This window comes from Salvelinus namaycush, chromosome 34 (assembly GCF_016432855.1).
Source record: "Salvelinus namaycush isolate Seneca chromosome 34, SaNama_1.0, whole genome shotgun sequence".
NCBI classification, from domain to species: domain Eukaryota; kingdom Metazoa; phylum Chordata; class Actinopteri; order Salmoniformes; family Salmonidae; genus Salvelinus; species Salvelinus namaycush.
This window is the reverse complement of record NC_052340.1, coordinates 40,413,350-40,433,358: the sequence shown is the minus strand read 5'-3', so window position 1 is coordinate 40,433,358 and position 20,009 is coordinate 40,413,350. Positions and strand designations below refer to the sequence as shown.

Sequence of the window (20,009 nt, the reverse complement as noted above, 5' to 3'; positions counted from 1 at the left end):
GCATCAATGGCAAGGTCCTGGTAGGTAATTGGGCGTTTATAACTATGTGGTAAGTTGGTAATTACCAGTTGTGAAGCCGTAAATACGAGATGAGTAAATTCACATTTTGAACTTGGAATTTGGGTAATACACTTTTCAAATTGGTGGATTCTGCTATTTTAGCCACACCCGTTACCGACGGGTGTATAAAATCAAGCACACAGCCATGCAATCTCCATTGCCAAACGTTGGCATGTAGCCTAGTGGTTAGAGCGTTGGACTAGTAACTGAAAGGTTTCAAGATTGAATCCCCCGAGCTGACAAGGTAAAAATCTGTCGTTCTGCCCCCTGAACAAGGCAGTTAACCCACTGTTCCCCGGTAGGCCGTCATTGAAAATAATAATTTGTTCTTAACTGACTTGCCTAGTTAAATAAAGGTCAAAAATAAAATATATAAATAAATAAAATGGCCTTCAACGTGGCACTGTCGTAGGACGACACCTTTCCAACAAGTCAGTTCATCAAATTCCTGCCCTGCTAGAGCTGCCCCGGGTCAACTGTAAGTGCTGGTTTTGTGAAGTAGAAACGTCTAGGAGCAACAACGGCTCAGCCGTGAAGCGGTAGGCCACACAAGCTCACAGAATGGGAACGCTGATGCGCATAGCGTGCAAAAATTGTCTGTCCTCGGTTGCAAAACTCACTATCGAGTTCCAAACTGCCTCTGGAAGCAACATCAGCACAAGAACTGTTCGTCGGGAGCTTCATGAAATGGGTTTCTATGGCCGAGCAGCTACACACACACAAGCCTAAGATCACCATGCGCATTGCCAAGCGTCGGCTTGAGCGGTGTAAAGCTCACCGCCATTGGACTCTGGAGCAGTGGAAACGCGTTCTCTGGAGTGATGATTCACTCTTCACCATCTGGCAGTCCGACGGACAAATCTGGGTTTGGCAGATGACAGGAGACACTACATGCCCCAATGCATAGTGCCAACTGTAAAGTTTAGTGGAGGAGCAATGGTCTGGGGCTGTTTTTCATGGTTCAGGCCCCTTAGTTCCAGTGAAGGGAAATCTCAATACTACAGCATACAATTACATTCTAGATGATTCTGTGCTTCCCCAAATGTGGCAACAGTTTGGGGAAGGCCCTTTCCTGTTTCAGCATGACAATGCCCCCGTGCTCAAAGCAAGGTCCATACAGAAATTGTTTGTCGATCGGTGTGAAGGAACTTGACTGTCATGTCCTGAACCCCATCGAACACCTTTGTGATGAATTGGAACGCCGACTGCGAGCCAGGCCTAATCACCCAACATCAGTGCCCCGACCTCACTAATGCTCTTGTGGCTGAATGGAAGCAAGTCCCTGCAGCAATGTTCCAACATCTAGTGGAAAGTCTTCCCAGAAGAGTGGAGGCTGTTATAGCAGCAAAGGGGAGGACCAACAACATATTAATGGTTTTGGAATGAGTTGTTCGACGAGCAGGTGTCCACATACTTTTGGTCATGTAGTATACCATCAAACAGGGAGGTAATCAAATCAAATGCTATTTGTCACATGAGCCGAATACAACTGATGTTGCCCTTTGCAACGATGCAGATTAAAATACACAAGACTGGAGCTATATACAGGAGGTACTAGTACCAGATCAGTATGCAGAGGTACAAGGTATTTTAGTTAGATATGTACATGAAGGCAGGGTAAAGTGACTAGGCATCAGGATAGATAATAATAAGGTATTTGAGGTAGATATGTACATGAAGGCAGGGTAAAGTGACTAGGCATCAGGATAGATAATAATAAGGTATTTGAGGTAGATATGTACATGAAGGCAGGGTAAAGTGACTAGACATCAGGATAGATAATAATAAGGTATTTGAGGTAGATATGTACATGAAGGCAGGGTAAAGTGACTAGGCATCAGGATAGATAATAATAAGGTATTAGAGGTAGATATATACATGAAGGCAGGGTAAAGTGACTAGACATCAGGATAGATAATAATAAGGTATTTGAGGTAGATATGTACATGAAGGCAGGGTAAAGTGACTAGGTATCAGGATAGATAATAATAGGTATTAGAGGTAGATATGTACATGAAGGCAGGGTAAAGTGACTAGGCATCAGGACAGATAATAAGGTATTTGAGGTAGATATGTACATGAAGGCAGGGTAAAGTGACTAGGCATCAGGATAGATAATAATAAGGTATTTGAGGTAGATATGTACATGAAGGCAGGGTAAAGTGACTAGGCATCAGGATAGATAATAATAAGGTATTTGAGGTAGATATGTACATGAAGGCAGGGTAAAGTGACAAGGCATCAGGACAGATAATAATAAGGTATTTGAGGTAGATATATACATGAAGGCAGGGTAAAGTGACTAGACATCAGGATAGATAAGGTATTTGAGGTAGATATATACATGAAGGCAGGGTAAAGTGACTAGGCATCAGGATAGATAATAATAAGGTATTTGAGGTAGATATGTACATGAAGGCAGGGTAAAGTGACTAGACATCAGGATAGATAAGGTATTTGAGGTAGATATGTACATGAAGGCAGGGTAAAGTGACTAGACATCAGGATAGATAATAATAAGGTATTTGAGGTAGATATGTACATGAAGGCATCAGGATAGATAATAATAAGGTATTTGAGGTAGATATATACATGAAGGCAGGGTAAAGTGACTAGACATCAGGATAGATAATAATAAGGTATTTGAGGTAGATATGTACATGAAGGCAGGGTAAAGTGACTAGGCATCAGGATAGATAAGGTATTTGAGGTAGATATGTACATGAAGGCAGGGTAAAGTGACTAGGCATCAGGATAGATAATAATGAGGTAGATATGTACATGAAGGCAGGGTAAAGTGACTAGACATCAGGATAGATAAGGTATTTGAGGTAGATATGTACATGAAGGCAGGGTAAAGTGACTAGACATCAGGATAGATAATAATAAGGTATTTGAGGTAGATATGTACATGAAGGCAGGGTAAAGTGACTAGGCATCAGGATAGATAATAATAAGGTATTTGAGGTAGATATGTACATGAAGGCAGGGTAAAGTGACTAGACATCAGGATAGATAATAATGAGGTAGATATGTACATGAAGGCAGGGTAAAGTGACTAGACATCAGGATAGATAATAATGAGGTAGATATGTACATGAAGGCAGGGTAAAGTGACTAGGCATCAGGATAGATAATAATAAGGTATTTGAGGTAGATATGTACATGAAGGCAGGGTAAAGTGACTAGACATCAGGATAGATAATAATAAGGTATTTGAGGTAGATATGTACATGAAGGCAGGGTAAAGTGACTAGACATCAGGATAGATAATAATAAGGTATTTGAGGTAGATATGTACATGAAGGCAGGGTAAAGTGACTAGGCATCAGGATAGATAATAATAAGGTATTTGAGGTAGATATGTACATGAAGGCAGGGTAAAGTGACAAGGCATCAGGACAGATAATAATAAGGTATTTGAGGTAGATATGTACATGAAGGCAGGGTAAAGTGACTAGACATCAGGATAGATAAGGTATTAGAGGTAGATATGTACATGAAGGCAGGGTAAAGTGACCAGGCATCAGGATAGATAATAATAAGGTATTTGAGGTAGATATATACATGAAGGCAGGGTAAAGTGACTAGACATCAGGATAGATAATAATAAGGTATTAGAGGTAGATATGTACATGAAGGCAGGGTAAAGTGACAAGGCATCAGGATAGATAATAATAAGGTATTTGAGGTAGATATGTACATGAAGGCAGGGTAAAGTGACTAGACATCAGGATAGATAATAATAAGGTATTTGAGGTAGATATGTACATGAAGGCAGGGTAAAGTGACTAGACATCAGGATAGATAATAATAAGGTATTTGAGGTAGATATGTACATGAAGACAGGGTAAAGTGACTAGGCATCAGGATAGATAATAATAAGGTATTTGAGGTAGATATGTACATGAAGGCAGGGTAAAGTGACTAGACATCAGGATAGATAATAATAAGGTATTTGAGGTAGATATGTACATGAAGGCAGGGTAAAGTGACTAGACATCAGGATAGATAATAATAAGGTATTTGAGGTAGATATATACATGAAGGCAGGGTAAAGTGACTAGACATCAGGATAGATAATAATAAGGTATTTGAGGTAGATATATACATGAAGGCAGGGTAAAGTGACTAGACATCAGGATAGATAATAATAAGGTATTTGAGGTAGATATGTACATGAAGGCAGGGTAAAGTGACAAGGCATCAGGACAGATAATAATAAGAGTAAAATAAAGAACAGAGTAGCAGCAGCAGTCTTATGGCTTGTGGTTAGAAGCTGTATCGGAGCCTGTTGGTCGGAGAGCCGGTGCTCCGTTACCATCCGAGAGCCTGTGCTCCGGTACCATCCGAGAGCCAGGTCCCTCCCCTCTGACCTTCTCCTCCAATGGGTTTTGAGAGGGAGGCGAAGAAAAGGAACTAATGCAATTGAGATTCTCCCGTGGTAGGTAACCCTGACTTTTAAACCCTAACTTCTGGTGCAGTGCATCAACGGCGAAGTCCTGTTAGGTATCCCTGACCTCTAACCTTTGACCCCTGACAGCCCTCACACGGTGTATTAAACAGCAAAGTCATGGTAGGTTCTCTGTTAAGGCGTCCACATGCTTCCCAGCCCAGTTCGGTGGAGTTTTGGACTTCGGTGAGGATTTTTTTCGGCTGTTTCGGCACTCAATTTTTCTGGAGGCAAGAAAAGTCTCTTCGTCTGTGATTTTCGTCTGTGAAGAAAAGTCCCTTCATCTGTGATTTTTCAACAGTAGGGATTCTTCAATAAAGTCTGCCATTCAGTGAGAGATGACTCGTTTTCCTGCACATTTTTTCATTGATAAACTATGCACCAAATTTCTAAGTTAAATGTAAAATTGTGTGACAAATCTCTTCAGCAAAAAACGTCAATTAATGACAGATTTCTTGAGTTAGATCCATTCTGACTTTTTTTGAGGAAGTGAATAATGGCTTTGGCGTCTCAAGATGGACAAACGATACTATTGCGATACTATACTTTTATTTCTTATTTCTCGTTTTTCCAGCGAAGGTCTTTTAAGAGAGTATGTAGCGCAGTCGTTCAGTTCGACTAGCCAAGTTCTGCTAGGCGCCAGCCTAACCGAAGCATGCTGAGGCCTTCAGGCTTCCAATGGTAGAACTGGACATTTTTTGAGAATAGTGTCTGTAGTTGTGTTCTGTCTGTGTCAGGTGATGCACGGAGGGCTGTTCAGTGAGGACGGAGTGATGCTGGATGATCTGAGGAAGATCGACAGGAACAGACAGCCCCCAGACTCTGGTAAGAGCGATCAATTAATCAATATCTTTCTCATTTAGGACCTAGGAATTAAAGTGTTGTTTAATCAACTGTTTTGTTTTCTTTAGGTCCAATGTGTGATCTTCTCTGGTCAGACCCACAGCCACAGGTTTGGTGTCCAGCACTGTCCTAGAAATACGCTCTTGTCCAAAATATAATTATAATATAATCTGGTTTAAATAGCTGTACTGCATCATGTCATCTGTCTATTTAATTATTTTCTCTTTCTCTACCCCCTCCCGACCCTCAGAATGGGCGGTCTGTCTCTAAGCGAGGTGTGAGCTGTCAGTTTGGTCCTGACGTCACCGAGCGGTTCCTGGACCAGAACAAGCTGGATTACATTGTCCGCAGTCACGAGGTCAAGGCAGAGGGTTATGAGGTCACACACTCAGGGAAGTGCATCACAGTCTTCTCAGCGCCCAACTACTGGTAACTAGTGCAACAGACTCACTATTCAATCCAACTTTAGTGATTTTTTTTCTGCATTGCCAGATTTAAACAATATCTATTGTAAGACTCTCAAATGTCAACCCCTCTAAAGACATTTAAGATCACAGTAAAAGTATTCTCTTCTCTCTCCTTCCCCTCGCTCTTTCCCTCGCTCTCGTTCTCCCCTTCCCCTCGCTCTTCCCCTCGCTCTCGTTCACCCCTTCCCCTCGCTCTCCCCTTCCCCTCGCTATCGCTCTCTCCTTCTCCTCCCCCCTCCTTCTCTCTCTCCTCTCTCCTTCTCTCTCTCCCTCAAGTGATCAGATGGCTAATAAGGGAGCGTACATCCACCTCAGAGGATCAGACCTCAAACCAGAGTTTCACCAGTTCACTGCTGTGGTAAGTACATCTGATAATAACTTTGACATACTAATCCTAACCAACGTTACAATAACAGTAGATCTACTTAGTTACAGTACCTTTCAGGCCTTTAAATTGGTGATGATAATCTACATAGTCTAAAGCAGAATAACTTTCCTATGTAGATTATCATCACCAATAGGAGACAGTCTAAAGCAGAATAACTATGTAGATTATCATCACCAATAGGAGACAGTCTAAAGCAGTAACTATGTAGATTATCATCACCAATAGGAGACAGTCTAAAGCAGAATAACTATGTAGATTATCATCACCAATAGGAGACAGTCTAAAGCAGAATAACTATGTAGATTATCATCACCAATAGGAGACTGTCTAAAGCAGAATAACTATGTAGATTATCATCACCAATAGGAGACTGTCTAAAGCAGAATAACTATGTAGATTATCATCACCAATAGGAGACTGTCTAAAGCAGAATAACTATGTAGATTATCATCACCAATAGGAGACTGTCTAAAGCAGAATAACTATGTAGATTATCATCACCAATAGGAGACAGTCTAAAGCAGAATAACTATGTAGATTATCATCACCAATAGGAGACTGTCTAAAGCAGAATAACTATGTAGATTATCATCACCAATAGGAGACAGTCTAAAGCAGAATAACTATGTAGATTATCATCACCAATAGGAGACAGTCTAAAGCAGAATAACTATGTAGATTATCATCACCAATAGGAGACAGTCTAAAGCAGCATAACTATGTAGATTATCATCACCAATAGGAGACAGTCTAAAGCAGCATAACTATGTAGATTATCATCACCAATAGGAGACTGTCTAAAGCAGCATAACTATGTAGATTATCATCACCAATAGGAGACTGTCTAAAGCAGAATAACTATGTAGATTATCATCACCAATAGGAGACAGTCTAAAGCAGCATAACTATGTAGATTATCATCACCAATAGGAGACAGTCTAAAGCAGCATAACTATGTAGATTATCATCACCAATAGGAGACTGTCTAAAGCAGCATAACTATGTAGATTATCATCACCAATAGGAGACTGTCTAAAGCAGAATAACTATGTAGATTATCATCACCAATAGGAGACTGTCTAAAGCAGAATAACTATGTAGATTATCATCACCAATAGGAGACTGTCTAAAGCAGAATAACTATGTAGATTATCATCACCAATAGGAGACTGTCTAAAGCAGAATAACTATGTAGATTATCATCACCAATAGGAGACTGTCTAAAGCAGAATAACTATGTAGATTATCATCACCAATAGGAGACTGTCTAAAGCAGAATAACTATGTAGATTATCATCACCAATAGGAGACTGTCTAAAGCAGAATAACTATGTAGATTATCATCACCAATAGGAGACTGTCTAAAGCAGAATAACTATGTAGATTATCATCACCAATAGGAGACAGTCTAAAGCAGAATAACTATGTAGATTATCATCACCAATAGGAGACAGTCTAAAGCAGCATAACTATGTAGATTATCATCACCAATAGGAGACTGTCTAAAGCAGAATAACTATGTAGATTATCATCACCAATAGGAGACTGTCTAAAGCAGAATAACTATGTAGATTATCATCACCAATAGGAGACTGTCTAAAGCAGAATAACTATGTAGATTATCATCACCAATAGGAGACTGTCTAAAGCAGAATAACTATGTAGATTATCATCACCAATAGGAGACTGTCTAAAGCAGAATAACTATGTAGATTATCATCACCAATAGGAGACTGTCTAAAGCAGAATAACTATGTAGATTATCATCACCAATAGGAGACAGTCTAAAGCAGAATAACTATGTAGATTATCATCACCAATAGGAGACAGTCTAAAGCAGAATAACTATGTAGATTAGCATCACCAATAGGAGACAGATTAGCCTACACCACACAATATGCTGATGGCTTTTGCTACAGTGTATTGTGTAGGGACTTTCCTGCTCGTGCAACTGCAATATTGGTTATAACAGACGGGTTGTATACAACAGACGGGTTGTATAGCCTTCAATACATATTTGTGGGACTGTTCATTCAAATGGGCTCCGGAGTGGCGCGGTGGTCATAGACACTGCATCTCAGTGCAAGAGGTGTCCCTGCAGTACCTGGTTCGACTGCAGGCTGCATCACATTTGGCCCAGCGTCATCCGGGTTTGGCCGGGGTAGTTTTTGTGTTGTAAATATGAATTTGTTCTTAACTGACTTGCCTAGTTAAATAAAATAAAAAAAATAAAAAATGGCTGCAGGATTTGTTATTTCAGCTGTTCAGAAAATGTGAGGCAGAGAGAGTGGCTTGGTTCAGAAGAGGGTGGAAGGGAGGTGGGAACGGGATCGAGGTGTGAACGGGACCCCAGGATCTTAAGCTTTGAGGGGGGAAAATAAGTTTCCGTTATTTGTTACCACGGCCAATAAAATATCTCCATCTCTCCTCCACAGCCTCATCCGAATGTGAAGCCGATGGCGTACGCCAACTCTCTGATGCAGATGGGGATGATGTAGAAGACCACGCCCACGACGCTCAGTCTGACACCTCCCTCCTGGCTGACCACACCCACCACTCCTTCCTTAGACCACAACATGCCGTGGGCCCACTGGTCCATGGGATCCCTTTCTCCCAGCCTGTCCCCCAGTAGTTCCCTACCCCCCCTCTCCTCCCCTCCCTTTGACCTTTTAATTCTTTGATGTTTGTACATCTGATGGGTCAGCACTTTTAAAGATCTGAAAACATTGAAGGGTTAGTACCAAGGGGGAAGGAATGGGGAGTGGTTTCCCATAAATCCCTCTTGTTGCGTTCAGAGTAGACAACGTGGTGGTGTGATGGCAGTTAAGGTGGAAAGGGAGATGTATATCTTTGACCGGCACAGTCAAGAACTGGGTGTGTTCATTTTTTTTTTTTTTGTATTTTGTTAAAACTGGAAAACTCAAATCTCTCCCTAATTTCTGTCCATATTGGTCCCACACATGGGTTTCATTCCCGGCTATCGATGGGTTTCATTCCCGGTAGTGATTTTAGAATTATGAATTATACTGTATTGGTACTGTATGGTTAAATAAGAACTGGAATGATCGGAACTGTCGGATTTTGTAAGAACACGCGGCAGCAAAACTGTAAAGAATCATATTTGACTGTTCTGCTACTGTAAAACATACATAATGTTGGTTGTCCTGGTTGGCCAACTGCACCGTTTATAGTGTGTCTGGTTGGGGGGGGGGGGGGGGGTGTGACAGCAGAATGTCTATACTACGGTATTGGTTCATACATCCTGTGAAATATAGTTTTATTCAAGTTAAATATTTTTTACAGTATGGCAAAAGTGAGTGTAGAAAATGTAGCTAGGAATGCATTTTCAGGAGAAAACGAGGTGTTTTTGGGGAAGAACCTGGTCGTTTGTCTCCAGTCTCACTCTGCATGGTGCTGTTCATTACTAGTAGTCAGATGTTGTAGGTTCTTCACATTCAACATGTACAAAACTGATCCTCATTCCGTTGTTATTTTTGCACTGCTGCACCTCTCCTCTCTACCTGTTGGGGGGGGGGGGGGTGTTGCTGTTCTTCAGCTCAGTCAGTAGTGTCACTCTCCTGTCTCCCGGCAGCTCTTGCACAATATCTCTTCTCTCCCGACCTGCTTTGCTACAAGGCCAAGCACTAGTGTGATGCTTCAACCCGCTCCACTGTTAGTTTTGTCTACCAGTGTGACTTTGCCGTCGTGTGGATGTATAGCCCCAGACGTCCAGACGCCAAGCCTCCCTTCTCTCTCTCATGCGCACAGCTGCAGTGTCCCAATATTGGCCCTAAACTTTTTAAGATAATGGTATACACTGAAGTGTATGTGTGTGTGTATATATATATATTATCATTTAAAATTTAATGCTGTGTACATGTTTGGAAAAAAGTTATTGAATAAAAAAAAATCCAGTCCAGTGATTTTTTTAAATGAATGATTATTTATGTTGAAATTTCAGTGTACAGGGTCTGTGATGATTTGTCTCTCAGTCAAGAAATGCACCCATCTCAAAGAAATTGCCAATATATTTGCTAATGCAGCCAAGTATAGTTTAAATTTTTTTTTTTTTTTTTTTACATATACCAACAGCCAAGTATAGTTTACCGTCTTTAGACATATATCAACCACTGAGCTACAAGAACGACACCAACAGACATAATGACTTTTTATGACGCTACAGCCAAAGATATGTGTATATGTAACTGAAGATAGACCAGAGCCGGTCGTTTCCAATGGGAGAGAATGAATCCTAGTGGGAAGAGCCAAGCAATGCGGTGGGCTGAGCCAAGGGCGATCTAGTGAGATCCTATTGGCACGTTCTAGCATGATTTTGCATATTTCCGTTAGGAAACGCCTACTCTGAAGTGCGCGTGTGCAAAAACTCGTCCTTGCGTTCCAAAAACAACGTTGTTTTTTACTTTGGCAAAGGGTAAAGTACAAAACACAGTCCACTTTGTTACGGATTTTAAAGTTTTGGAAACGGAAAACCGTATTAAGATTAAATGTTTCATCGATGAGAAAATTAGCAGAATTTGATTTGAATTGTAGGCTAAAATCCGTCTCACTCCAGCTTCTTCCATTGCCAGTCATTGGACTTCCTCTCATAACCATATTTGGTAGGGAGTGGAAACGTCAACCGGATGCTTCACATTTACACATCCGGTGAAATTTCTGGCTCATTGTTCTGTGCTACAGCTGTTCTCAGAAGTGTGTGTTGAATGCCGCATATAAAAAAAACTCGGTAAATACGAGATCAAATCATAACATCCGTGTTCTTCTGTTCGGAAAGTCGGAAATCTAGAAAAAGGCCAGGTTTCCCGAGTTGGAATTCCGAGTTGAATGATCGTTAAAATTCCATGTGTGTTGTTGTATGTGTATGTGTTGTTGTATTGCTATGCTTTATCTTGGCCAGGTCGCAGTTGCAAATGAGAACTTGTTATCAACTAGCCTACCTGGTTAAATAAAGGTGAAATAAAAAATAATTTAAAAAAAAAAATAGATTTTTCCCAGTCGGAGCCTATTTTTTTCCCCCCGAGTTCCCCGGTTTGAACGCTCGGAAGTCGGCGATTTCCGCATTCCCAGTTGTTGTGAATGCAGCATAACGCGCGCCACGTGATATGGGAGTCGCATCATTTTGACGTAACGCACACACGCTAACAGCTGACGCACGCTACAAGTGGATCACAAAACTGACAACTCACCTTGCCAGACCAGTTTTAAAGATAACTCTTCAAGGTGGTCGACAAGATGCCCAAGTATTGTTCTGCACCGAACTGCAAGAATGATTCTGGAAATAACAATTCTGATAGGAAAAGCTTCTACAAGTAAGCATGGCTGTATTTGTTGTTAGATTAACTGTAACTATGCGAGCAGTAACGTTCGATATTATTGATAGACCATTAAACTCGCCGATTTACGATAGAGTTAAGTGGCGACTAGTGTGGGTGGACTCGTTTTTTTAAATAACGACATTTAATGTGACAATTTAAGTTTTATAAGATTTTTTTTTTTAACTACTGATTTCAGCACCCAATGACTAGCCCGAAATGACACATTGTCTTGTGTAATTGCGGGCTATTTTTTGGCTGCCAAAAACAATAGTTTTGGATACACGTATTAATTGTATCTGTCATGGGAACTGTAGTCGCCACTCAACTTCAGTTAAGTTTAGTTGGCTACTATGAATGGCAAGGTGACGGTGTCAAGCATTATCATTGATGCAACCCCTATTACCAGCCTGTTCAACCTCTCTTTCGTATCGTCTGAGATCCCCGCGGTCATCCCCCAACTGTTCTCAACTGGCCTACCCGGTTAAATAAAGGTGAAATAAACAAATCGTGTCTCAAATATTAATACTAGTTTGACACATGACGTGTGCTAAACCATATTGATAGTTAGTTAGCTAACCAAGTAATGTATTTGACGTGTGGGCTCCCGAGTGGCGCAGCGGTCTAAGGCATCTCAGTGCTAGAGGCGTCACTACAGACGCCCTGGTTCGAATCCAGGCTGTATCACAACCGACCGTGATTGGCTCAGCGTCGTCCGGGTTTGGCCCAGCGTCGTCCGGGTTTGGTCGGTGTAGGCGTCATTGTAAATATATATATATTTTTTAATCCTAACCCCGGTCTCCACAGGAGGCCATTTGCCTTTTGGTAGGCATCATTGTAAATAAGAATTTGTTCTTAACTGACTTGCCTAGTTTTATAAAGGTGAAATAAAATAAGAACAAATTCTTATTTACAATTCATTTAATTGACTTGCCTAGTTAAAAAATAATAATAATTACAAAATAAATGTGTTAACTGATCTCCTGTGCCACACGGTCAATGTTTCGCAATGTGTGTCAGTGGCATGAGCTGACTCGAGCATGTTGTTGTTGGAAAGTAATACTGTTCTGCTGCCCCTGTAGGTTTCCACTGCAGGATCCAGCTCGGTTAGAGCAGTGGTTGAAAAACATGGGTCGTGAGGACTGGAGCCCTTCCAGACACCAGTACATCTGTCATGAACATTTTGCATCTTCCAGCTTCAAGCTGCGTTGGGGGATTCGTTACCTGGAGAATAACGCTGTGCCCACTGTCTTCCAGCTCACTGAGGTACAGTGGATTTGGAAAGGATTGACCTCTTCACTTTTTCCACATTTGGTTACGTTACAGCTTTATTCTAAAATTGATTAAGTTGTTTCCCCCCCCCCCTCAATCTACTCACAATAACCCATAATGACAAAGCAAAACGTTTTTTTTATACATTTCTGCAAACTTATAAAAATTGAAATATTACATTAACATAAGTATTCAGACCCTTTACTGAGTACTTTGTTGAAGCAGCGATTACAGCCTCGAGTCTTCTTGGGTATGACGCTACAAGCTCGGCACACCTGTATTTGGGGAGTTTTTCCCATCCTTCTCTGCAGATCCTCTCAAGCTCTGTCAGGTTGGATGGGGAGCGTCGCTGCACAGCTATTTTCAGGTCTCTCCAGAGATGTTCGTTTGGGTTCAAGTCCGGGCTCTGGCTGGGCCACTCAAGGACATTCAGAGACTTGTCCCGAAGCCACTCCTGCGTTGTCTTGGCTGTGTGCTTAGGGTCGTTGTCCTGTTGGAAGGTGAACCTTCACCCCAGTCTGAGGTCCTGAGCGCTCTGTCATTGTGTGGTTTTGTGTGTAGATTGAGGAAACATTTTTTTTTAATACATTTTAGAATAAGGCTGTGATGTATCAAAATGTTGAAAAAGTGAAAAATACTTTCCGAATGCTCTGTATAGTAACTCTAACCCTAAGTATTGTCCGTAAATGTGATATCCCTGATGAAGTCAACCTAAATGTAATGGGGGAAAGCCCTCCATGTTTATGTTCCTTCCTTCAAGTTCTACATGAGTCTAGATTATTTTTTTGCTTTTTTAAATGATTAGTTTCAGAAGTTTGACTACACTCTTCCTCTTTCCCTTCTTGATTTGGTCAGAAACGTAAAGGTGAGGAACACAGTGAGAGTCAGAAATCCAAAAGGCTGCGACACGGCAGGAAACAACGGACCACCTCTTTTGACGTTGGGATGCCAGCTAGCGACTCCACAGACAGTGACAACACAGTGACACTCTATGAGGTCACTGTTAACCCCTCAGCGACTGAGGAGGCAGAGCTGCTGGAGGAGCGGGACGTGACTGGTCACACAGTGGGCCTTCTACACACAGCACCTCTGTCACTATTAGAGGGGAGGAGCCATGACGGGGCTGCAAGAGACTTCCCTGTTACTGTGTTCCAGACAGTAGAGGATCTGGGTGGGCTGGAAGAGGTGGTGAGTGGGGTCACAGCAGCCATCTTGACTGAGGGTCATGACCTCGGAACGACGGAAGATGTCGGCAATTTTGTGTTGTCCCCGACATCTCTGGTCATGGAGAACGTCTCTCTTGAGATGGAGGAGGAGCTGTCTGTCTCCCAGGACGACCACGGTGGTGGGGCTCAGATCATCGCCTACTTTGAGACGATCCCCAACATTCTGTCCAGCGGGGCTGCTCAGTTCAGCATCCCCTCAGACACTGTGTTGTCCTCTGCTCTCAGCCCCACACCCATCGTCTCCACACTGCCAATAGTGTCCAAGCACATGCCCCCCTCTCCTGCATCACTTATCCTCACGCTGGAGAGACTGGCGACGGAGGAAGGGCAGACTCCAGAGGACCATATGGAACATCGGGGAAGCCAACTGGAGGAACACCGGTATAGAGAACCCTTAACCCTCTACACCTTAACCCTAAGAATGATGGTCTTGGGCCTGGTGCCTAACCCAAATCCTGTGTTCAGACTTTTGCTAGCCTTAATGTTAGTGCCAGTATGTTATGCTAAGATACCCGTGTCACCCCAACCTTAATGTGATATCTGAGTGACTCAAATATTACAACAAATTCAATGGGATATTATTTTTTTTACATCCTGAGTAACTCTAACCACGAACGTCTCCTCTGTTAGCTACAATAAGAACAGCCTGAGTAAGGAGCAGCTGGAAGCCATTGTGACAGAGCTTCAGAAGAAGGTAAAGGTATTGCAGCAGCGACACAGGAGACACCTGGATAAACTGGTGGGTCTGGAAAACACCGTCAACCAGCTGAGACAGAACAACTTGCTGAATGAAGAGAGGGTACATCTGCTGGAGAGGGTACGTCATACATGTCACAATACATAACAATACATAACACAACAATACACATGACACAACAATACACATGACAACAATACGCATGACAATACACATGACACGACAATACACGCCAATACATGACACACCAATACAATACATGACAATACACGACGCGACAATACAATACAATACACGACGCGACAATACAATACATGACGCGACAATACATAACACAAACGCGACAATACATGACAATACACGACGCGACAATACATGACAATACACGACGCGACAATACACGCCAATACATGACACACCAATACAATACATGACGCGACAATACATGACAATACATGACACACCAATACATGACGCAACAATACACGCCAATACATGACACACCAATACAATACATGACGCGACAATACATGACAATACATGACACACCAATACATGACACACCAATACAATACATGACACACCAATACAATACATGACACATCAATACAATACATGACAATACATGACAATACACGACGCGACAATACATGACAATACACGACGCGACAATACATGACAATACATGACGCGACAATACAATACACAACAATACATGACAATACATGACGCGACAATACAATACATGACGCGACAATACAATACACAACAATACATGACAATACATGACGCGACAATACATGACAATACATGACGCGACAATACAATACGACAATGACACGACACGACAATACATGACGACAATACACGACAAGACACAAAAATACATGACACAACAATACACGACAATACACGACACGACAATACTACAATACACGATGACACGACAATGACACTATATGAGACAATACACGACATGACACAATACATGACAACACAACAATACATGACAACACAACAATACATGACGACACGACAATACACGACAATACTACAATACGACAATACTACAATACACGACAACACTACAATACGACACTACACGAGACAACACACGACACGACAACAATACATGACAATACACGACACAACACGACAAGACAATACATGACGACAATACACGACACGACAATACACGACACGACAATACATGACGACAATACACGACACGACAATACATGACGACAATACACGACACGACAATACTACAATACACGATGACACGACAATGACACTATATGAGACAACACACGACATGACACAACAATACATGACAACACAACAATACATGACAACACAACAATACATGACGACACGACAATACATGACGACACGACAATACACGACAATACTACAATACACAACAATACTACAATACACGACAACACTACAATACGACACTACACGAGACAACACACGACACGACAACAATACATGACAACACAACAACACAACAATACAACTTGCTGAATGAAGAGAGGGTACATCTGCTGGAGAGGGTATGTCACAATACGGGACAATAACCTTTGGGTTACTGGCCCAACGCTCTTAACCGCTAGGCTAAATTCCACACCAATCTCCAACCATTTCGGTATGGACCTCGTTTTGTCCACGGGAGCATTGTCATGCTGAAACAGGAAAGGGCCTACCCCCAAAGTTGGAAGCAGAGAATCGTCTAGAATGTCATTATATGCTGTAGCGTTAAGATTTCCCGTCAGTGGAACTAAGGGGCCCGAACCATAAAAAACAGCCCCAGACTATTATTCATCCTCCACCAAACTTTAGTTGACACTACGCATTCAGACAGGAAGTGTACTCCTGATTTTAGGCTTGTGTGTCTGCTCTGCCACGGAAACCCATTTCATGAAGCTCCCGACGAACAGTTCTTGTGCTGACGTTGCTTCCAGAGGCAGTTTGGAACTCTGTAGGGACTGTCACGTTCTGTGACCTTGTGTGGCCTATCACTTTGCGGCTGAGCCATTGTTGCTCCTAGATGTTTCCACTTCACAAAACCAGCACTTACAGTTGACCGGGGCAACTCTAGCACGGCAGGAATTAGACTGACTTGTTGGAAAGGTGGCACTCTATGAAGGTGCCATGTTGAAAGTCTATGAGCTCTTCAGTAAGGGCCATTCTGCTGCCAATGTTTGTCTATGGAGATTGCATGGCTGTGTGTTCGATTATATATGCCCGTCAGCAACGCGTGTGGCTGAAATAGCCCGAATCCAGTCATTTGAAGGCGTGTCCCCGTACTTTTGGCCATGTAGTGTCCGTTGTGGGTCAGTTGATAGAGCATGTCTCTTGAAATGGCAGGGTTGTGGGTTTGTTTCCCATGGGGGACAGTACAACAAAATGTATGCACCCACTATTATAAGTCAATCTGGATAAGAGGGTCTGCTAAAAATCACTCAATGTAAAGAAAATGTATATATACACTAGACAATAGAAAGTTATATAAAAAATGTACAGTGCATTCAAAGTATTCAGACCCCTAGACCTTCCACATTTTGTTACATTACAGCTTTATTCTAAATTCGATTTAAAAAAATATATATATACACAATACCCCATAATGACAACAGAACCAGGTTTAGATAATGTTGCACATTTATCACAAATAAATCACATTTACGTAAGTATTCAGACCCTTTACTCAGTCCTTTGTTGAAGCACCTTTGGCAGCGATTACAGCCTCGAGTCTTCTTGGGTATGACACTACAAGCTTGGCACATCTGTTTTGGGGAAGTTACTCCCATTCTTCTCTGCAGATCCTCTCAAGCTCTGTCAGGTTGGATGGGGAGCGTCGCTGCACAGATATTTTCAGGTCTCTCCAGAGATGTTCGATTGGGTTCAAGTCCGGATGTTGGCTGGGCCACTCAAGGACATTCAGAGACTTGTCCCGAAGCCACTCCTGCGTTATCTTGGCTGTATGCTTAGGGTCGTTGTCTTGGTGGAAGGTGACCCTTTGCCCCATTCTGAGAACCTGCTCCAGAGCGCTCAGGACTTCAAGGATCGCGCTTTACTTTGCTCTGTTTCTCATTCCCTTGATCCTGACTCGTCTTCCAGTCGCTATCGCTGAAAAACATCCCCACAACATGATGCTGCCACCACCATGCTTCACCGTAGGGATGGTGCCAGGTTTCCTCCAGACGTGATGCTTGGCATTCAGGCAAAATAGTTCAATCTTGGTTTCATCAGACCAGCGAAACTTGTTTCTCATGGTCTGAGAGTCCTTTAGGTGCCTTTGAGCAAACTCCAAGTGGGCTGTCATGTGCCTTTTACTGAGGAGTGGCTTCTGTCTGGCCACTCTCCCATATAGGCCTGATTGGTGGAGTGAGGCAGAGATGGTAGACGAACCTTCCAGAAGAACAACCATCACAGAGGAACTCTGGAGGTCTGTCATTGACCATCGGGTTCTTGGTCACCTCCCTGACCAATGCCCTTCTCCCGAGTGGCGCAGCGGTCTAAGGCACTGCGTCTCAGTGCTAGAGGTGTCACTACAGACCCAGGTTTGATTCCAGACTGTATCACAACAGGCCGTGATTGGGAGTCCCATAGGGCGGCACACAATTGGCCCAGCGTTGTCCGGGTTTGGCCGGGGTAGGTGGTCATTGTGAATAAGAAATTGTTCTCAACTGACTTACCTAGTTAAATTAAATGCTCCTCCGATTGCTCAGTTTGGCCTGTGGTTCCTAACTTCTTCCATTTTCAGAATGATTGAGGCCACTGTGTTCTTGGTCCTTCAATGCTGCAGATGCTTTTTGTTATCCTTCCCCAGATCTGTGCCTCGACACAATCCTCTCTGAGCATTCCTTCGACCTTATGGCTTGGTTTTTTCTCTGAAATGCACTGTCAACTGTGGGACCTTTTATATAGGCAGGTGTGTGCCTTTCCAAATCATGTCCAATCAATTGAATTTACCACAGGTGGACTCCAATCAAGTTGTAGAAACATCTCATGGATGATCAATGGAAACAGGATGCACCTGAGCTCAATTTCGATTCTCATAGCAAAGGGTCTGAATACCTATGTAAATATTTTTTAGACATTTGCTAAAATTTCTAAACCTGTTTTTGCTTTGTCATTATTGGGTATTGATTTGTATATTGAGAATGTTATTTAATCAATTTTAAAATTGCTGTAATGTGAATGCACTGTATCTCTAGAGTCCAGCAGCATTCCACTAAGCAGGGTCGGTTCTGATGAGACCAGCTGCTGCTGGAAGTGGTGTCGGAGGTCCAGTAGGAGGCACTCCTTCCTCTGGTTAAAAAAAGAAAAGATCCCAATGTCCCTGTGATTGAGGACATTGCCCTGAGGACATTGCCCTGAGGACATTGCCCTGAGGACATTGCCCTGAGGACATTGCCCTGAGGACATTGCCACTGTGGTTGCTGTGATTATAAAATGTGCAGGGTTACATGACAAAACAGTAAGAATACTGGTAGAACGAATGTTTTCAAACTGATGGCTAGCTGATTCTGCTTTATGATATCCCATCTCTCTGATAAAATAAATAAATAATGATAACATTCCCCAAACATTTGTCAAACTGTACGTGAACGTATCTGTCCTTTCCCAGGTGTGTATCCAGACCAGTGCTGCTGTATCGGAGGCAGGAGAGACGGTGGCCATCATCTATGAACAGGACAACACAGCGTACCTCTATGACGGATCGGGTTAAACAGCGTACCTCTATGACGGATTGGGTTAAACAGCGTGCCTTGTATAAAGACAGAGAAAGAAGGTTAGGGTCCAGAACAGAGACCAGATGGGGTCAGGTACCAGAACATATACGGGACGGGGTCAGGTACCAGAACATATACGGGACGGGGTCAGGTACCAGAACATATACGGGACGGGGTCAGGTACCAGAACATACACGGGACGGGGTCAGGTACCAGAACATACACGGGATGGGGTCAGGTACCAGAACAGACAGACACGGGACGGGGTCAGATACCAGAACAGACAGACACGGGACGGGGTCAGGTACCAGAACAGACAGACACGGGACGGGGTCAGGGTCCAGAACAGACAGATGGGATAGGTAGTTGTTACCTTGCTAAAGTGATGAGGAATCTAGTTGATATGGACCCTGTACTTTATGTGATGTGAAAATCAAACTTTATTGTGTATTCTTGGAATATCAGAAGATGGAGACTGATCTGTTTGGATGAACTAGTGTCTGTTTTATTATTTATTAGTGTCTTAAC

General features: G+C 42.5%; 2 protein-coding genes across 2 annotated transcripts in view; both read left to right on the top strand.

The window, feature by feature from the left end:
- The window catches only part of ppp5c (protein phosphatase 5, catalytic subunit), a 33,243-nt gene extending 23,113 nt beyond the window's left edge, over window positions 1–10,130 (top strand). The window contains exons 9-13 of the mRNA XM_038974058.1: window positions 5,251–5,338; window positions 5,425–5,465; window positions 5,607–5,785; window positions 6,100–6,181; window positions 8,647–10,130. Of these exons, the coding sequence (XP_038829986.1) occupies window positions 5,251–5,338; window positions 5,425–5,465; window positions 5,607–5,785; window positions 6,100–6,181; window positions 8,647–8,709 (453 nt within the window). The 3' untranslated portion in view covers window positions 8,710–10,130. The remainder of the gene's footprint in view (window positions 1–5,250; window positions 5,339–5,424; window positions 5,466–5,606; window positions 5,786–6,099; window positions 6,182–8,646) is intronic.
- Window positions 10,131–11,381: 1,251 nt separating this feature from the next.
- On the top strand, window positions 11,382–19,970 carry LOC120028375 (THAP domain-containing protein 5-like). The gene is made up of 5 exons (XM_038973599.1): window positions 11,382–11,538; window positions 12,624–12,807; window positions 13,669–14,420; window positions 14,670–14,856; window positions 19,376–19,970. The coding sequence occupies exons 1-5, from the start codon at window positions 11,462–11,464 to the stop codon at window positions 19,475–19,477; spliced, it is 1,302 nt and encodes a 433-aa protein (XP_038829527.1). The 5' UTR covers window positions 11,382–11,461; the 3' UTR covers window positions 19,478–19,970.
- Window positions 19,971–20,009: the final 39 nt, after the last annotated feature.